Source organism: Arvicanthis niloticus, chromosome 21, assembly GCF_011762505.2.
Source record: "Arvicanthis niloticus isolate mArvNil1 chromosome 21, mArvNil1.pat.X, whole genome shotgun sequence".
NCBI lineage: Eukaryota > Metazoa > Chordata > Mammalia > Rodentia > Muridae > Arvicanthis > Arvicanthis niloticus.
The window spans coordinates 26,750,742-26,766,996 of NC_047678.1; the positions used below are offsets into that span (position 1 = coordinate 26,750,742).

A 16,255-nucleotide genomic window follows, 5' to 3' on the forward strand; every position below is an offset into this window, starting at 1 on the left:
ACCCTCTTGGATCTGACAACCACCAGGGCCCCTCCCTCTTTTTGGCTTTAATTTACAACCTGCCCTCTAGCTCTGTCAGGTCCTAATGTTTCCTTCCCCTATAGTCTGTGGTCTTTCTCTTGTAATTTACACACACACACACACACACACACACACACACACACACACACACACAACCACACTCTTGCATAATTTTGGGCATGCATGCCTTCATAATCGGAGTCAAAAGGCAAAACAGTAGATCATGCTTGGAGCATAAATTCCCTGAATTTATGTAGATCAGAGATCCACCCCAACACTGGGCCTACACCACTTACCTCTAGCTGGGGGGAAAGTTTCACCAACTCAGTTCCCTTATAGGCCTCTTCAGCTTCAGTTTCCTCCGCTTGGGTTTGCTTTCATAATCAGAGTCAAAGGGCAAAGTAATTAGATTGTTCTGCGTCCAAGTCAGTGTGGAGACTAATACGCACATAGCCCTGTTTGGCCATTTATTTCCTAAACACATCCTGTCCCCCAGCTTCACATAGTTCCTGTTTTCACTCTTTAGGGATGAAGCCCCAATCTTTGTAGCTCAGCCACCTGCCTCTCTAAGGCTAACAGGCAAGTGGGTAAGACAGTCAAGGCTAAGCAAGCCCTATTCACAGCAGCACTGAAGAGGGTGACTTCGTCCCAGTAAGCTTGGTTTCTGATGGTTGTTCAGGGTCATGGTTTGACTCAGACCTTCCTACTCACACATGTATCATTCTTAGAGCATAAATTCCCTGAGTATCCTATGGTACAGGCCACAGAAAAAGCCATCAGCCTGGGCGATATGGATCAAGACATGTGTAGATCAGAGGTCCACCCCAACACCACCTACCTCTGCCTGGGGGGGATCTTCTGTTTTTATTGCCTCATTCCTCTCAAGTATGGCTCCATCTGCCTTTTCAGCTTCAGTTTCCTCATCTTGGGTTTGCTTTTGTAATCAGAGTCAAAGGGCAAAGTAGTTAGCTTGTTCTGCGTCCAAGTGCATGAAGAGTCTAATATGCACACAGTGCTTTGCCTGGCCAGCAAGCTTAACAAACACAGGCCCTGTATCCTGACCACTAGTGGAAACCCACCTTGCCCTGCATTCAACTTGTTTGCCCATTGCCTGACTTCAATCTGATTTTTCTAAAGTGTGCCTGGCAAACCCCTTCATCAGCAGTGGGAACCCACCCAAACACTGTATTGTCCCTGACCCTTCTGCTCTGTGCTCTTTGCTTCCTTTCTCAGGAGCACACACTTACCTAACTTTGGAACCTCTGGATCTTTTGTTCCGTGGGATGGGTAGGCTGTAGTGTCACTAGTTACCTGTGTCCTGATGTTACCAGTGTCCTGGTAAGGGTGTGACACCAGACCCTGCTATATCTCCTTGAATGTGATGGTTTGAATATGCCTGGCCCAAGGGAGTGGCACTATGAGAAAGTATGGCCTTTGTTGGAGGAAGTGTGTCATTATGGATATGGGCTTTAAGACCCTCATCCTAGCCCCCTGGAAGCCGGTCTTTTCCTGTTTGCCTTTGGAATAAGATGTAGGACTTTTTCAGCCCCTCCTGCACCATGCCTTGCTCCCACCTTGATGATAATGGACTGAATCTCTGAACCTGTAAACCAGCCCCAACTAAATGTTGTCCTTATCAGAGATGCCTTGGTCATGGCACCTATTCACAGCAGTAAAACTCTAAGACAAAAGTTGTACCAGGGACTGGGGTATTGCTGTGATAGACCTGACCATGCTTTTATTTGGAAGAATTTGGATTTGGGGACTTTGGATTTGGAAAGCAGTGGAATGCTTTAAGTGGGGCTTAGTGAGCCATCCTTGTAGGAATATGGAAGACTTTGTTGCTGAGAGTGAATTGAACTATGCAGACTGGGACCAAGAACTTTAAGTGAAGAAAAACTCAGTATGTGGAGTTGAGACTGTTTTTGAGGTATTTTGGTGGAGAATATGGCTGCTTTTTCCAAAGAGTCTGCCTGAGGTGAAGGTGAAGAGATTTAGATTAGTTGCTTTGAAAAAGTAAGTCTCAAAACAACCTGGTACAAATTCTGTTGTGTGGTTACTAACGTTTACTCTTATGAAGAGCATTTTAATGAAAAGGAGCAAGCTGAGAAAGGAAAAATACAAATTATATGGTTAAGTAGTAAAGGATCACCAGGAAGTAGAATGGAATTGTCCAGATATGGTGGTACACACCTTTAATCCCAGGAGACAAGGCCTAAGAGATCTCTTGAGTTCAAGGTCAATCTACAGAGCAAGTTCCAGGACAGCCAAGCTTAGGTAGTGAGGGAGTTGGAAAAAAAACTGGTAATAAATAAGGGGAGTCAGCTATGTTCCAGCCCCAGCAAGCAGCAGACAGAACTCAGCAGCTTTGGCCTTGTGGCTCTGGCTTTAGTGTCTAGAATAGAAGAGACCACTGTGACCGCTGATGCTGGTTAGCTGGAGCTAAGAAGTTAGTGGTGATTAAGAAGAGACCAGCATCACTGAGGTAAAACCTGGGAAGTGTTTTTCTGAGAGCACAAAGGAGCTGTGTTCCAGAGACAGCCTCCTCATGCTGCAGCTGGACTTTGGCAATGTGTAAGAATCACCCAGGTGGTACTGGTTTTGAAGGCATGAAGGGGTGATGGAGAGCAGCTGAAGCTTGGCACTGTGAGAGGTCAAGGGAAGGCCATTGGTGAAGACACAACCTCAGTTGCAGTTGATGGCCCAGGACTGAAGGGATCTTGCAAAGAAGTTGAGTCTTGGCACCATGACAAGAGCCTATGAGAGGCTATTGATGAAGCCGCCTTGCAGCAGGAGACCCCAGCATATTGGAGATGCCAGTACCATGGGAGAATCACCCCCAAACAGCAGCAGTAGTGGAGTGGAGTCAACCAGAGCCTAGAGTGGTACAGAGGGCAGAGCTGGAGAAGTGACGTAAGCCCTTTGGAGTAGCCAAGAAGAGCATGTGTGGATTCCAGACATTGGATCAAGAAGCTGTAACATTGAACTTGCCTTGGAGACCTTAATATGTTCAAGATACCAGAGCTGTTGACTATCTGCTGGGGAAAGCTGCTAACAGGGAGTGGAGCCAGCCCAGGAGACAAGAAGTTTGTTGCAGTCTACAAAGATGAAAAAGGAGCTGGAGACCTGAAGACCTCTTTGATATCAGACATGAAGATGCAGAGTTTGGAGTTTGTCCTGCTGGTTTCCTGTCTTGATTCAGGGATTACAGTTAAGTGACTGAATGAATCTCAGAAGAGACTTTGAACTTTGAACTTTTAACATTGAGACTGCTATAGACTATGGGGACTTTTGAAGTTGGAATATATATACATATATATATATATATATATATATATATATATATATATATATATATATATTATGGCTAGGTATGGCCCCCATAAACTCATGTGTTTGAACAAGCCTATGGGGACCAGGGAGTGGCACTATTAGAAGATGTAGCCTTGTTGGAGGAAGTGTATCATTGTGGGTGTGGGCTTTAAGACCCTCATCCTAGCAGCCTGGAAGCTAGTCTTCTCCTGTTTGCCTTTGGAACAAGATATAGAACTTTCAGCTCTTCTGCACCATGCCTGCCTGGATGCTGCCATGGTCCCACTTGAAGATAATGGACTAAATCTCTGAACCTGTAAACCAGCCCGAATCAAACGTGTCCTTACAAGAGTTGCCTTGGTCATGGCGTCTGTTCACAGCAGTAAAACCCTCTCTGGGACCCCCACGCCCCACCCCCTGCAATCTTTGTAGCTCAGTCACCTGCTTCTCTAAGGCTAGCAGGCAAGTGGGTAAGACAGTCAAGGCTAAGCAAGCCCTATTCACAGCAGCATTGAAGAGGGTGTTTTTGCCCTGGTAAGCTTGAGCAGTATTGGTTTCTGATGTTTGTTCAGGGTCATAGTTTGACTTAGACCTTCCACTCACACATGTATCATTCTTGGAGCATAAATTCCCTGAGTATCCTATGGTACAGGCCACAGAAAAAGCCATCAGCCTGGGCAACATGGATCAAGACATGTGTGGATCAGAGGTCCACCCCAACACCACCTACCTCTGCTTGGGGGGGATCTTCCGTTTTTACTGCCTCATTCCTCTCAAGTATGGATCCATCTGCCTCATCTAGGATTTGCTTCTGTAATCAGAGTCAAAGGGCAAAGTAATTAGCTTGTTCTGTGTCCAAGTGCATGAAGAGTTAATATGCACACAGTGCTTTGCCTGGCCAGCAAGCTTAACAAACACAGGCCCTGTATCCTGACCACTAGTGGAAACCCACCTTGCCCTGCATTCAACTTGTTTGCCCATTGCCTGACTTCAATCTGATTTTTCTAAAGTGTGTCCGGCAAACCCCTTCATCAGCAGTGGGAACCCACCCAAACACTGTGTGCTGTTCCCCCACCCCACCCTGCTCTGTGCTCTTTGCTTCTTTTCTCAGGAGCACACACTTTTACCCAACTTTAGAACCTCTGGGTCTTCTGTTCTGTGAGATGGGTAAGCTGTAGTGTCACTAGTTACCTGTGTCCTGGTGTCACCAGTGTCTTGGTAAGGGTGTGACACTGGACCCTGCTAGACCTCCTTGAGCCAGCCTCAGTTCTCTTGGAGACAGACCCTCTTTTGTCAGCCACACAGAGAGTCAATGGCTCCTCTTGGAAGAATCCAACCATCTCCTCAGTAGCCAATCCCAAGCAGCCCCCAGACTAGCTGCTTTGCGCTTGGATGACCTTTGTGGACTCTTTTCAGTTGTATGATATCTATCTATCTATCTATCTATCTATCTATCTATCTACAGCTTTGATCTATTTTCTTTGTCTTGTCACATTTACCTTCTATGTTTTATGGATACGTCACCATTGTTGCCTATGGATTGTTCCTTCTCACATTCTTTTTAAAGTGCAATAGACATTTTTGAAATGAATAGACATTTTGACATATGTTTATTCTCTGATATTCCCATGCGTGTGTAAGAGGGTGAGGAGGTCAGGGCATGGGCTCAGCATGTGGATCCAGTATCTGTTGGGCATTCTCGTTTTGTCATCATCTCTGGCTGGATGTTTGTCTTTCTTTTGACAAGGAGACCCTGAAGCACATTTTAGACAGTGGCTAGAGATTTTGTTTTTTTGTTTGTATATATAGCTTGTGTCTTGTTCATTTATTTCATTAAAAAAATAAATCTAGGGCTGAAGAGATGGCTCAGTGGTTAAGAGCACTGTGGGGGTGGGGTTTAATACTTGCCACATAGACTTTCCTGGGGGAACTTTAGGGAGATATCTCCTTCTGTGTATAGGAAGCAAAGGGTCCTTACAGGGAAGAAACTTTGAATCTATGGCTTGTGATTCTGTCCTGAGCCCAGAATGCTGCTCACACGGTATCCTAGACATCCAGAGTCTCCCTAAGCTCAAGTCTATTAATGTCTACCCAGTGTTAGCATTTCTTCTAGGCTCCACCCCATAGTTACCTGACAGCCATGTATGTCTGGCTTACTATAAAAGGGGTTGCTTGTCCCTCCTCTCTCTTTTGCTCTTCTTTCTCTTTTCCTCTCTTCCCTCTCTGTTCCTTCTCTCCCAACGTGTGCTCATGGCTGGCCTCTACTCCTCTCCTCTCTCCCCCCTCTGCCTTTCTCTACCTTTCTCTGCCTCTACTACCCCCTCAACTCCCCTCCTCATGCCCTAAATAAACTCGATTCTATACTATACTGTTCATGTGGCTGATACCTTACCATGCCTCCACCAAACATACCCTGTCCTCTTTATTCTTTTTATAAAACACAACACCTAGAGTCTTCCTCACCTCAGGTCTATTAATGTCTACTTCTGCCTTTCAAGTCACTCCATAACCTTTGGGGCTCGTCCCCACTTGTCCGCCTTCCCATTTCTCACCACTCCAGGTTTCACATTCTGTGTGTTATGTGCACTTTTTGCCCAGGAGGGGATTTAGGAGACAGATCAATGGGGCGAGAGTTGGCTCCCCTAAGTCTAGGGTCTGTGAGATCATGGGATGTGTTATCTCCAGTTTTCTCACCTACCTCCAGTTGCATCTCGTTCTTTACGCTTTCTGTTTCTTCTGGTGTTTCCATTTTCTTATCTTGCTCAAGTTCCTGTGATCAGAATTGGGTTGGTAACTGTGGTGGTTTGAATGAGAACGGGGTCCCTACCCAACCCCCCACAGGCTCACGGATTTGAGTGCTTGGTCCCCAGAGAGCAGCACTATTTGAAAAGATTAGGAGGTGTGGCCTTGTTGGAGGAAGTGTGTCACTAGGGGTGGGCTTTGAGGTTTCAAAAGCCCAGTCTAAACCCAGAGTCTCTCTCTCTCTCCCTCCTGTCTATCGGTCCGTATGTAGAACTCTAAGCTGCTTCTCCAGTGCCATGTCTGCCTGTGTGCCACCAAAATGGGCTAAACCCCAGAAACTGTAAACAAGCCTCAGTCATATGCTTTGTTTCATGAGAGTTGCTGTGATTGTGGTGTCTCTTCGCAGCAATAAAATAGTGACATTGACAGTTGGGCCAAAGGTAAGACTAGTTTCTCTGGGTTGCATCTAATGCCCAGCCTCCATATTCTATTCCTGAACCCTATGGAGTCATCCAGGGCTTTGTTCTGTCAAGGACAAGTCTTTACCCCGGGCAGGAGAGGATGACAAAAGTCTTACACAACCCTGACTGACCATGGTGGGAAGGCCCCAGCTTCAGATGTTCATTCCTCTCTTGTGTTGCTCCTTTAGCTTCAGCAGGGGCAGGGCAGGTGGTAAAGGAGGCACTGGCTATGACATCACAAAGATATCTGTGACTCACGGACCACGATGTCTTCTACTAGCTCAAAGATGCTTGGTGGATAGAAAACCTTGGACCATTACTCTCCTGCCAGGGATGGATCAAGGATGTCGGGGTGTGTGAGTTTTTATTACCCTAATGATGACTGCTGCTCTGACTCCTCCCAGGGTCCATCCTGTCACTCGCCATTGAGAATACTTGATGTTGTCACAGGAAGGGACACGGGCCTTCCTACCCTCCTGACTCAGGCTGGGTTTCCCTATCCTCTCTGCCTGTCTTCCAATGTGTCTGTCTCTCAGTACTGCTAGGCAGCCCTCTGGAATGTTTTCTGCTGACTGGGGACCAGCAGTCGCTCTTCACTGGTACTGTTCCAGCGTTCCGTGGTCCTTCACCCTAAACTCTGCCCTCTTTGACCTTCTCTCAATTTCTGCTTTGCTCTGCTTCCCTCCTGAGCTGCTCTCTGGAATTGCTCAGGTGCAGCTTGATGCTACGGTCACTGTCACGGCTGCCATCACAAGGGAAGAGGCAATTTTGCCTTTGCTGATGCTGCCTGCCACCATCACGTCACGTACTGCTACGGCTCTGCTGATGATGTCTCTGCCGTTACTGTCGTGTGGCACCTGTCACAGCCATTGCTGCTGCTATCACACTGCTCCCTCCAGCTCTGCTGCCTCTTCATTACCACGGCTCTTACATGGCTCCATGGCTGCTGTCGCTGATGCTACTACATTCATGGCAGCCGGCTGCTGCTGCTGCTTTCGCTCCACCATTGCAATGGCCAAGGCTGCTGGATGCTCCCTTGGCTGCACGGTTAGCGCTGTCTGGCTCTCAGCCACTCCTGTGACTCGGCTATTGCTGTGACAGAGCTTTTCCTATCATCCCTGCTGCAGGGCAGCAGCTCAGCCCACTCTATGATAGGGTCAAAACTAGGCAAGAAAAATGCCACTTGAGAGAAGCTTTTCACTGGGCCCATTGTTGTTACCACACACTGTTTTGTTGTTGGTTTTTGTTTGTGTGTGTGTGTGTGTGTGTGTGTGTGTGTGTGTAGAAAGGATAGCCCAGGAAATTGTGTCTCAGCTAGCTCATAAAGCAATCCAATGAACCTGCCTATATAGCCAATCAATTTGTGGAAATTATATTTGCACAGTCATCCTGTTTGTTCCTTTGGACCATTCAGAACTGTCACTGTGAGGTTACTACAGGACGTACTTCCTCTCAGGTCTGGGTAGAAAAGTTGCAGGTTCCTTAGAGTTCATCAAGTTTTGTGACAACAAACCACTTTAGAGTGGACTGTTTAAACCTGTTCACCTTTAGGATCTGGAGTGTCTGGCCTGCTGGAGCTGCACCACTATAATCTGCCCGTCTCACCCTATTTTTACCAAGTTGTGAAGACGGTAAGGGGGAGGGGCATCACCTGGGTTTTTCCTTAGGGCTCTCTAATGGGGACTTGGGCAATGTGAGTCTGGAGGACGAGTGCCTGAGCTTCAGGCCTAGTAGCAAGTAGCTTTGATTGTTATGTAACTTCCTTAAAGGGTCTGTTGACATCTCTTTGTGCCACTTGGCCCATTCTATCCTTGGTATGGCTTGAATATGGAATGTCCCTAGTAGGCTCCTGTTTTGAAGGCTAGGTTCCCAGACTGTGTAGCCTTACAGTGGGAGGTGCTAGAACATTGGCTGGTGGGGCCTACCTCAAATAGGTCAGCGGGCACATTCTGGAGGTTATATTTGGTCCTGGCCTGTTCCTCTGTACCTACTTTTGTTTCCTGGTGCTTTGCAGTAGGCATTTCTGGTTCCCCACACCCACCATGAAGTGCCACTTCACTGTAAGCCTAGAAATAATGAGTCCTGTGACAATAAACTGAAACCCCTGAAATCATCCAAATCGTGAGGTGAAATCTTTTTTCCTTTCAACTGGGTGTCACAAGTGTCTGTTGTAAGACCAACAAAACTGAAAGACAGTTGCTTAGTCTCCAGCCCACGCCTGTTCACAAGAAGTACTTCTTGAATCCCAGCCCTCTGTTGGAGAAGTTTTGCTAAGCCCCTTCCCCAGACTGCCATCTGCCTTCGCACCTTTCCGTGGTTGTCTGTCTGTTAGACCACAGACAGGGTTGATTTTTATGTTGAGGCCTTGTTAACATTTAATTTTAGCCTTTGTGGTACCATCATGAACACAGCTGTTCATATTTCCTCAGTAATTCTGAGCAAACAGTGAAAGCAACCAGAGTCCCCTGTCCAATCTTCTCCTGTGTGTTTCCCCACCACCTGGTCTCTCTTAAGCATGCTATTCATCCCCATAAACCTCACTAATGCGCTGCATTGGGAATCATAGTTTCCATTTTTAAATTCTTTCTGTGTGGATGAAGACTTAGTCTACCCTGCTCTCAGTATGCTTGTAGTGTCCCTTTAGATCAGTATTACATCATTGTGACTGTGCACACCGATCTCCACTCAGGAACAGTGTGCCTCACGCGTGCACAGCTTTTCCAGAACTTTCCTTTTGTTTGCTGGGAGCCAGCGATTGCCTTGCCTTTCCTAACTCACCCTCAGACTTTTCCCAACTGAGGGTAAATTGAAGGTTTTCTTTCTGTTCCTCCCTTTCTCCCTCCCCCTTTCTCTCATTTTCATCAGCTGGTCTCCTGCAAGCTGCCAGCACCCTCCTCATTGCTTCCTGCTCTCTCTTTGCAGACTGCCCTGTGTACCGGATCCTTGGTGTGGCCGGTTTTTGTCAGTTCTGGAGCTGGATTTACAGAGCTCCTGAGCCACCGGATATGGGTGCTGGGAATTGAACTGAGGTCATCCGAAAGAGCAACAAATGATTTTCGATGCTGAGCCGGCTCTTCGGACCCAAGCATGTCATTTTAAACATGTGTTTTCTCATCTACTCTTACATGCTTTCTGTAAGATTCTGGTGTAGCTTTTGCTCAGAGATCTCCACTGAGTGACAGGAAGACTGTGCTGTACACCAGGCCTCTGTTTCTTGGATGTCGCCCTTATTTTTATAAAGCACATCCTAGGATGGGATGCATGTCTGAAAACTACCACTATACCTACAATTCTGACTGATAATTCCTACTGTGCACGCCTTTCATCCCAGCATTATAGGGAGGCAGAGGCAGGCAGATCTCTGTGAGTTCAAGGCCAGCCTGGTCTACATACTGAGTTTTAGGACAGTAGTGCTTTATACTCTGTCTTGGAAAGAAAAAAAGAAAGATTATCAAATTTTATTTTTTTTTTTCTTTTAAAATTAAAAAAATTAAAATATGAAACAGAGTCTTCACTATCTAGCCCTGACTGGTCTGGAGCACATTACATAGACCAGGGTGTCCTGGAACACACAGAGATCTGCCTGCCTCTGCCTCTGCCTCTGCCTCTGCCTCTGCCTCTGCCTCTGCCTCTGCCTCTGCCTCTGCCTCTGCCTCTGCCTCTGCCTCTGCCTCTGCCTCTGCCTCTGCCTCTGCCTCTGCCTCTGCCTCTGCCTCTGCCTCTGCCTCTGCCTCTGCCTCTGCCTCTGCCTCTGCCTCTGCCTCTGCCTCTGCCTCTGCCTCTGCCTCTGCCTCTGCCTCTGCCTCTGCCTCTGCCTCTGCCTCTGCCTCTGCCTCTGCCTCTGCCTCTGCCTCTGCCTCTGCCTCTGCCTCTGCCTCTGCCTCTGCCTCTGCCTCTGCCTCTGCCTCTGCCTCTGCCTCTGCCTCTGCCTCTGCCTCTGCCTCTGCCTCTGCCTCTGCCTCTGCCTCCTGAGTGCTGAGATTAAGTATGTGTGCAATCATGCTTTGCAGATTATCAAACTTTAGATTAAAATAATTTCCCTTCAGAATTTAAAAACTTTGTTCCAGTTTCTTCTTCGAATCTTGTCTGTTTCTTATGCCTGTGAGATATGACTAATTTCCTCCTCTGGAAATAGTTAAACTTCTCTGTATCCTTGATAGTTTGAAAGTACAAGATGAAACACAGGGAGGGACACCGGTCTTCGTTTTCTGTACGTTTATTGTGTTGTGTATTTGGTTAGCCATTTGCTTTCATTTTCATTTTTAAAAGTTTTTTGATTTCTTGAGACAAGGTATGTCTGTGTAGCCCTAGCTGCCCTGGAACTCGATCTGCAGACAGGCTGCCCTGGAACTCACCGAGATCAGCCTGCCTCTGCTTCCTGAGGGCTGGCCTTAAAGGTGGCCCCACCACGCTCAGCTTGACATCCGTTTTATTTAACTCTGAGAGACATTGAAATTTTGATAGTTCTCATTTTGAATTTTTCTACTTTTCTATTTTTAGAAAGCCTTTATTACATGGAAGGTGCATTCCCCAGTTTTCTAGGTTTAGCCTGTCTGTTTGACAGTTTTTTTTCTTTGTCTTTTTTCTACTTTCTAGAGTTTTAGTATATATTTTTGAAAACATTCGCATCCTCTGAAGTCTTTTAAGGTAATGTGCTTTGACTGTACATAAAATGATATTTTCATACCCATATACCTTTGCACTCTGGTTATATTTACCTTCATCATACTCCGGCCCTTCCCTCACCCTCCTGCCAGGCCCTCTCCTTCCAAACAGTCTCTATGGTGTGTGTGTGTGTGTGTGTGTGTGTGTGTGTGTGTGTGTATTTGTGCCTGTATGTGTGTGTTGTTTGCTACACGCAGCACAGAAGACAGCTTGTGGGAGTCAGTTCTCTATGGCCATGTGGGTTCTGGGAATAAAACTAAGGTCATCAGACAGTGGCAAGAAACTCTACCCACTGAGCCATCTCTCTGGTTCGATAGGTTGATCTGTCCTCCTTCCCTACGGGACTTGGCTGGAAATGTGTTTTCTGGAGGAGTCTTCAGAATGTCCTCCTGGTGTCTCCTCCTACTCACACTGATGTCCCAGGTATTTCCAACTCGTCCCTCTTCTACTTACACATTTGTCTGGTTTTTGTTTTTTGGGAGGGAGGTTGTTTGTTTACTTAGGGTTACTCGCACATAGGCCAAAGGTTACTTACCAGTCAACAGGCAACTTCTCAGAGTCTACAACTCTGAGGGTGAGGGCTAAGGAGCCACTCTTCTCTCCTTGATATGTTGATGGTCTTATGCAGGTAATCACTGCTGCTGAGAAGTCAAGAGCTGGCACAGCTGGGTGTGGTGGTGCTCACTTTTAATCCCTACACAGGAGGGCAGAGGCAGAGGCAGAGGCGCAGAGGCAGGAGCACTGGGGTGCAGGGGTACAGGGGTGCAGGGGCGGGCAGGGATGGGCAGGGGGCAGGGGAGGCAGAGGGGAGCAGAGGGGGAAAGAGGGAGGCGGGGGGGGGTAGAGGGGAGCAGAGGGGGGCAGAGAGGGGCAGAGAGAGGTAGATTTCTGTTCCAGGGAAACTAAGGCTGTACAGTGAAACCCAGTCTCAAAACACCAAAAGAAAGAATAGAGGTAGTAAAAATAACTTTTATTATTTGTTATGTTTTATTTCCACTGCTCTTGGTCTCTTCAGGATAACTTCTGAATAATAAAGAGATGGTGGATTTTTATTAAAGTGCTTTTCTGCATCTACTAAGATGATCATTCGACTTTTTTTTTATTTACCTTGGATCCATTTACATGAGATTACATTTATTGATATGTGCATATAGAATTATCCTTTTTTTTAAAGAATGAAGTGAATTTGATCACAGCAAATTATTTTTTTGATGTGCTTTTGAATTTGGTTTGCAAGTATTTTATTGAGAAAAATTTCATCTACATCCATCAGGGAGCTTGGCCTGTAATTTTGTTCCCCCCTCCCGTTGCTGTGTCTTTATCTGGTTTTATTGTTAGGGTAATACTGACTTCATAAAAGGAGTGTGTCTTGAGTGGACTTCTCTATTTTAGCAAGGAAGAATAAGAAGAGGAAGGGGAAAGGAGAAGACTGAAGGAAAGGAAGGAGAATAGATGGACAGACAGATAGATGGGTAGATTTGGATAATTCAGAGACGACTGTGTTTACTGGGTTGATTGGGGAATTTTCAGGTATGTTGAGGTGTGAGGGAAGTTACTCCTGGGGCGTAGGCCTTGATCCATAGTGATACCACAAATCCAAAGTCCTGGGACAAATCTTGAATCATGTACTCACTCACTAAATACTGAGACTGTAAAAGTGCCTTCCTCGGCAGTGGGCCAAGAGGCACCTTGGTGGTGATGTTCTTCTATCAGTCAGGGGCAGAGCAGATGGCAGTCCTCTGTTCATCCTAACCTGATGCCTGGCTTGGTGGCCAAAGCTGTCTTATGCCTAGGACTCATAAGAAATCAAATCTAATCAAACCCAATCCAGGCAGTGCAGTATGGGAGGAGGAAGACAGAGACTACCATGCCACCCACAGACCTGCCGTCAGTGAAGGGTACAGGAAGGTCATAGACACCCACTTGCAGCCACAACATGCCACGCCGTGGGCCATGCAGTGCAGGGTGGAGGATGTCATTGAGTCCTCCAGCTTCATGACCAGCCTGTAGAGGGAGCCAGCACAATGTGCAAGTATGTGGTGATCAAATGAGAGAGAAAGTGGAGCAGCTTGGGCATTACGAAGAGAGATGGAACTGGAGACTGAGGAGTGGAGAGGAGGAGTGCATTGCGAGTGGCCAGCCCCATCACCTGAGATCCTGGTGTGGTCCCAGCCCACGCAGCCGCTGAGGGCCATGTCTGGGTCTGTCGATACCATGTAGATGTCCGTGGCTCATATCACTAGAGACATGGGGAAATTTCTGGTCAAGGCAGCTGCAGTGAAAGGCACAGATGTCCAGGAGCTATGCAGAACTGGTCCCATCCCTCAATGGATGCGGTGCTTTGAAGAGGGGGCCCCATCTCTCATTGGCTGTAGTGCTTGGGAGAGAGGGCCTGGCGCCTTGCCCAGGCAGCACAGTGGAGCTGGCCCTGGTGCCCGGGGTGTGAATGAGCTGGCCCAAGGGCATGAGTGTGGGAGAGCTGACCCTACCACTCCTCTGCCATGGGATGGCACAGGCACAGAGGTGACAGCCCTGCTCCTTGCCACCTTGGCAGTCAGGAAAGCAGCCTACAGGGTCATGAGCTCGGGAGAGCTAGCCCTGCCCCTCAGCAGCTGCAGCACTTGGGAGAGCAGACCCAGTTCCTCATTTGAGTAGCACAGTAGTGCTGGCCCTGGTTGAGGGGCGTCACGAGTGTGGTCCCACCATTCCTCTGCCATGAAGTGGTGTGGGTTTGCAGGTGATGCCTTCCCTCTCCCACCTAGCCACCCTACGGTAGCCAGGAGAGCCTGTCCCAGGGACATAAGAGTGGGAGAGTTAACCCTGCTCCATCTCTGGCTGTAGCATTCTGGAGAACTGGCCCTGTACTTCACCTGGACACAGTGGAGCTGGCCCGAATGATAACAGGTATGACACAGGTATGACAGTCCTGAGGGTGTGAGTCGGAGAGCTGGCCTAGCCCCTCATAGGCTGTAGCACTTGGGAGAGTGGGCCCCGAATCTTGACTAGGCAACACAGTAGAGCTGGCTCTGAAGGTGTGGATGTGGGTGAGCCAGCCCCAAGGGCAGAAGAGCAGGAGAGCTGACCCTGCCTCTTGCCAATGGCAGTATTGGATGGCCTAGCTGGAGCAGTGCTGGAGAGCTCACTCTGGTGGTGTGGATACGGGAGAATCAGTGTGCTTACCAGCTCAGCTACCACTCAGGCCCAGATCCAGGGCCCTGGGTTAGCCCACCCCAAAATCTATATTGTTTGGGAATGGTTGGGGCAGGTGAAAGGGCCAGTCTTGCGGATCCAAAGCTGCAGGATCTCCATGACACAAGGCAACAACGGAATAATCAGGAGTGCCAGTGAGGATCCGATATTGATGGTGTCACAGAAGCCAGAGATCTCGAACCAGACCGATGACTCACTGCAATGAGCAAGGGAAGATGGAGGGGGGGGGTTGTAGTGTGACATACTGTGACACACTGCAGCATCCACAATGAGACGCTTTTTGTGCTTTGTTCTTGTTTTGTGTGTTCATTTTGGGAAGAAGTTGCAAGGTGGATAAGAGGGAACAGGGAGGTAAGCAGGAATGGGGTGCCTGATGTGAAACTCACAAAAAATAAAACTTTTTTTTTTTTTTTAAAGTCCAACTTGCCGGGCGGTGGTGGCACACACCTTTAATCCCAGCACTTGGGAGCCAGGGGCAGGTGGATTTCTGAGTTCGAGGCCAGCCTGATCTACAGAGTGAGTTCCAGGACAGCCAGGAATACACAGAGAAACCCTGTCTCGAAAAAAAAAAAAAAAAAAAAAAGTCCAACTTAATTAGAATAATTTTCAGGTGCTTGAATAAACATTTGTCCAAATAGCTATTTTACAAATGATCAGTATTCACAGAAGGTTGCTCAAAATTCTCAGTCGCTAAGCAAATGCAAATCAAAACCCACAAGGAAGCTCCATTCCAGGCCAATAGGAGGGCAATAATGTGAAAGAATGACAAATTCTGTGGCTTTCTGTAATGGCCTCTGTCTGCTGCAAACAGACATCTTTGATGAGGAGTGAGAGCGGCGGTTATCTGTGGCTATAAGGGGAAGTTACAGAGGGCGGCTAGCAATTAGTCTGGTTAGTAAAGTGTGGTGGGTTTCCCTCTAAGAGCCAAGCATTAATAGTTATTTTTAAGAATGTTTGACAGTCCTCTTAATGACTATGACCTGGCCTAGCAGTACTGACCTAACCTGCCCAACTCTTTCACGTGGCTGATGGTACTGTAAACTGCTAACCGTTCATCGTGACTTCAGTCAGAAGAGCCCAAATGCATGCAAACGCGTGTGATAGATTATTACACTGGAATGTTATGCAGTGACAAGATTTGATGCGTACGATGGTGCGAATGAGCACAGTACACTGAGAGGGGCCGTGACTGTTTACATGAAATAGAATAGATATATCCTATAGGGACAGGATAACTTTTGAAGGGCACCACAAACTGGAGAAGCAGTTAGAGGAGGGGGACACTAAAAATCTAGGGTATTATGTAGTGTCCTAAAAATAGATTAGAACTTGATATAGGTGGTGGCAGCTTAATGTGATGGTATTGCCCTTAATAGCTACTCTGCAGTGAGTGGTTTTCATTTTCCACCCGTGAGCGAGACACACAGACACACACACAGACATACACACAGACACACACACAGACATACAGACACACACAGAGACACACAGACACACACACAGACATACACACAGACACACACAGAGACATACAGACACACACATAGACACACAGACACACACGGACACACACAGACACAGACAGACACATAGACACACACAGACACATACACACACAGAGACACACACAGCCACAGCCACACACAGACACACAGACACACACACAGCCACACACACAGAGACACACACACAGACACACACACAGAGACACACAGAGACACACACAGACACACACACACAGATATACACAGACACACACAGATATACACAGACACACACAGACACACAGAGACACAGACACAGAGACACAGAGACACACACAGACGCACCCACAGACACACATA

At 47.4% G+C, this 16,255-nt stretch overlaps 1 protein-coding gene, 1 long non-coding RNA gene and 1 other non-coding gene across 6 annotated transcripts in view; 2 read left to right on the forward strand and 1 right to left on the reverse strand.

Annotated features, from left to right (window-relative positions):
• Positions 1-6,757, reverse strand: part of Iqcf2 (IQ motif containing F2) — a 39,286-nt gene extending 32,529 nt beyond the window's left edge. For 2 of the 4 annotated variants that reach the window (XM_076917440.1, XM_076917441.1), the window contains exons 1-5: positions 6,668-6,753; positions 6,032-6,103; positions 4,064-4,144; positions 860-955; positions 318-395 (exon numbers count right to left, since the gene is read on the reverse strand). In XM_076917440.1, coding sequence (XP_076773555.1) covers positions 318-395; positions 860-955; positions 4,064-4,144; positions 6,032-6,103; positions 6,668-6,670 — 330 coding nt within the window. In that variant the 5' untranslated portion in view covers positions 6,671-6,753. Of the gene's footprint in view, positions 1-317; positions 396-859; positions 956-4,063; positions 4,145-6,031; positions 6,104-6,667 lie in introns of all 4 variants that reach the window. The other 2 variants (XM_076917437.1, XM_076917438.1) reach the window with 2 other exon arrangements.
• Positions 6,758-6,798: 41 nt separating this feature from the next.
• Positions 6,799-14,745, forward strand: LOC143435352 (uncharacterized). Its single transcript, XR_013105583.1, has 4 exons — positions 6,799-6,888; positions 11,519-11,624; positions 14,043-14,105; positions 14,467-14,745. It is a non-coding gene; the product is annotated as an uncharacterized LOC143435352 (long non-coding RNA).
• LOC117693927 (small nucleolar RNA SNORA48) lies at positions 12,864-13,003 on the forward strand. The gene has a single exon (XR_004604511.1). It is a non-coding gene; the product is annotated as a small nucleolar RNA SNORA48 (small nucleolar RNA).
• Positions 14,746-16,255: the final 1,510 nt, after the last annotated feature.